This window comes from Penaeus monodon, unplaced genomic scaffold, assembly GCF_015228065.2.
Source record: "Penaeus monodon isolate SGIC_2016 unplaced genomic scaffold, NSTDA_Pmon_1 PmonScaffold_1382, whole genome shotgun sequence".
Taxonomy (NCBI): domain Eukaryota; kingdom Metazoa; phylum Arthropoda; class Malacostraca; order Decapoda; family Penaeidae; genus Penaeus; species Penaeus monodon.
In genome coordinates this window covers 10,001-12,500 of record NW_023642844.1, presented here as the reverse complement: position 1 = coordinate 12,500, position 2,500 = coordinate 10,001, and the positions used below count along the sequence as shown (strand labels likewise).

General features: G+C 38.3%; 1 protein-coding gene across 1 annotated transcript in view; it reads left to right on the top strand.

Moving 5' to 3' along the window:
• The window catches only part of LOC119569271, a 3,279-nt gene extending 1,229 nt beyond the window's left edge, over nt 1-2,050 (top strand). Inside the window, exon 1 of the mRNA XM_037917506.1 lies at nt 1-2,050. This exon is cut by the window's left edge and continues 1,229 nt beyond it. Within this exon, the coding sequence (XP_037773434.1) occupies nt 1-2,050 (2,050 nt within the window).
• Nucleotides 2,051-2,500: the final 450 nt, after the last annotated feature.

Below are 2,500 nucleotides of genomic sequence, written 5' to 3'. Positions count from 1 at the left end.
CACTGATTTTAAATCTCGGGGAACTGTCTCCCTTCATTCAACGAGTAAATCGTATCCTGTACTCCTCCTTAGGGACACGGGAGCTGCCCAAAGTATCATTCATAAGTCTGCTCTACCTGGGATTGAGACAAAATATACAGGTGAAAAAGTTCTCGTTAAAGACCTAACTTCAAAAATAAGCTATAAACTAGCTAATATATTTCTCAGTTCTGACTTCGTATCAGGGGAAGTAAAAATAGCTGTAACAGACCAGGTTTTTCCTATAGAGGGAGTAAACTTAATTCTAGGACATGATCTGGCAGGGAAATTAGTTTACCCTACAATTAATGTTGTCACCAAGCCTTTACCTTATAGCCCAACCAAAGAACTGGATCAGAAGCAACCTCATATTTTCCCTGTATGTGCTGTTACCCGTTCTCAAAAATTAAATAGAGAGGCCTCCTTGGTAAAAGGAGACCCTGTTGATAAATTAATCTCGCAAGATATCACTCGAAGCAAATTAATTGTAGCCCAGAATGAGGATCCCTCTCTTGCTAAATGCAGACATGCTGCTTCCGATAGTCTTGCTGATCAAAAGGTCCCTGGGTTTTATTATCATGATGGACTATTGATGAGAGTATTTCGCCCTCCTGAACTCCGTGCTTTAGATACATGGGCAGAGGTACACCAAGTAGTTATTCCCTTGTCAGTTCGGGAATCAGTCGTGAAACTTGCACATGATGGTTTAGCAAGTCACATGGGTATTCAAAAGACCTACAAGAAGGTACTTCAAAATTTCTATTGGCCAGGTATGAAGAAAGATATTGCATTATTTATCAAGTCTTGCCATGTGTGTCAGGTTGGAGGAAAACCCAATCAAATAATTCCAAGAGCTCCTCTACAACCAATTCGGGTAATCTCCGATCCTTTTGAGAGAATTGTGATTGACTGTGTAGGTCCACTACCTAAAACAAAGAAAGGGAATCGATATCTCTTTACAATCATGGATACAGCTACTAGGTATCCTGAAGTTTATCCTTTAAAGAATATTTCGGCTAATTCCATTGTGAAATGTTTACTTCATTTGTTCACATCATTTGGAATCCCTAAAGAGATTCAATGTGATAAAGGTAGTAACTTTACAAGTGACTTACTTCAAGAAGTCTTAAAAGGTTTAGGTATCTCGCAACAGATGTCAACAGCTTACCACCCACAGTCACAAGGTTGCCTCGAGAGATTTCACCAGACTTTAAAGTCAATGCTTAAAAAGTATTGCTTAGAAACTGAGGGTTCCTGGGACGAGAACATTCACTTTCTACTTTTTGCCCTGCGTGAATGTCCACAAGAATCACTTGGATATTCTCCCTTTGAATTGTTGTATGGAAGACAAATTAGAGGTCCCCTTAAAGTTCTTAAAGATCAGTGGTTTTCAGACTCATCAGCCAACCCTAATCAAACAGTGGCATCTTACATAGATAATCTTAGATCGAAGTTATCTGATGCAAGGAAATTGGCTCTCTCTAACCTTCATACCACTCAAAATAAAATGAAGTCTTCTTATGATTTAAAATCTCAAATTCGAGAATTCTCTCCAGGAGACAAAGTTCTCCTCTTCCTTCCAATTCCTGGAAGTCCTCTAAAGAGCAAATTCACTGGACCTTATGTTATTTCCCATAAAGTTTCTGACTGCAATTATGTAGTTCAAACTCCTGATAGACGTAAAGATACTCAGTTGGTACATATCAACTTAATCAAATCTTATACCGACAGGCAGCCAAAGGAGGACTTTTCCAAAGGCAAATCCATTGCATGTATGATTCGTCAGGAATCTCCCATAATTTCTGTGTCTGAAGAGTATATTCAGGAGACTGAGGATTGTGTAGAAATTCCAGCTCCTCATAATCCACATAACTCTGAGATAATAGCTAATCTCCATGAATATTTAAGTTTCTTATCTCTTTCAAAGATACGTGATGTATCTCTTGTCTTAAAAGACTTTCCTCAGGTAACAGCTGACAACCCAGGGTTTTGTGGACATACTCTACATGATGTTCAATCGCTCCCGAGGTAAGACCCATTAGGCAAAGTCCATATAGACTCAGCCCAGAGAAGAAGGCTATTATGAAGAAGGAAGTAGATTATCTACTTGATCATGGTTTAGCAGAACCTAGTAACTCTCCATGGGCTTCACCCTCACTGCTAGTGCCAATACCTGATGGCACAAGTAGACTATGTACAGATTATAGAAAGATAAATCAAGTAACTATACCTGACTCCTATCCTCTTCCTTTAATTGAAGAACTTGTAGACTCAATAGGACAAGCAAAGTTCATAACTAAAATTGATATGCAGAAAGGGTTACTATCAAATAGGATTAACAGAAAATGCTAAAAATATATCTGCTTTTATAACTCCTTTTGGTTTATATAATTATACAGTAATGCCTTTTGGGATGTGTAATGCACCAGCCACCTTTCAACGAGCAATAAATTATACAATTCAAGGACTTGAAGGTGTTAAG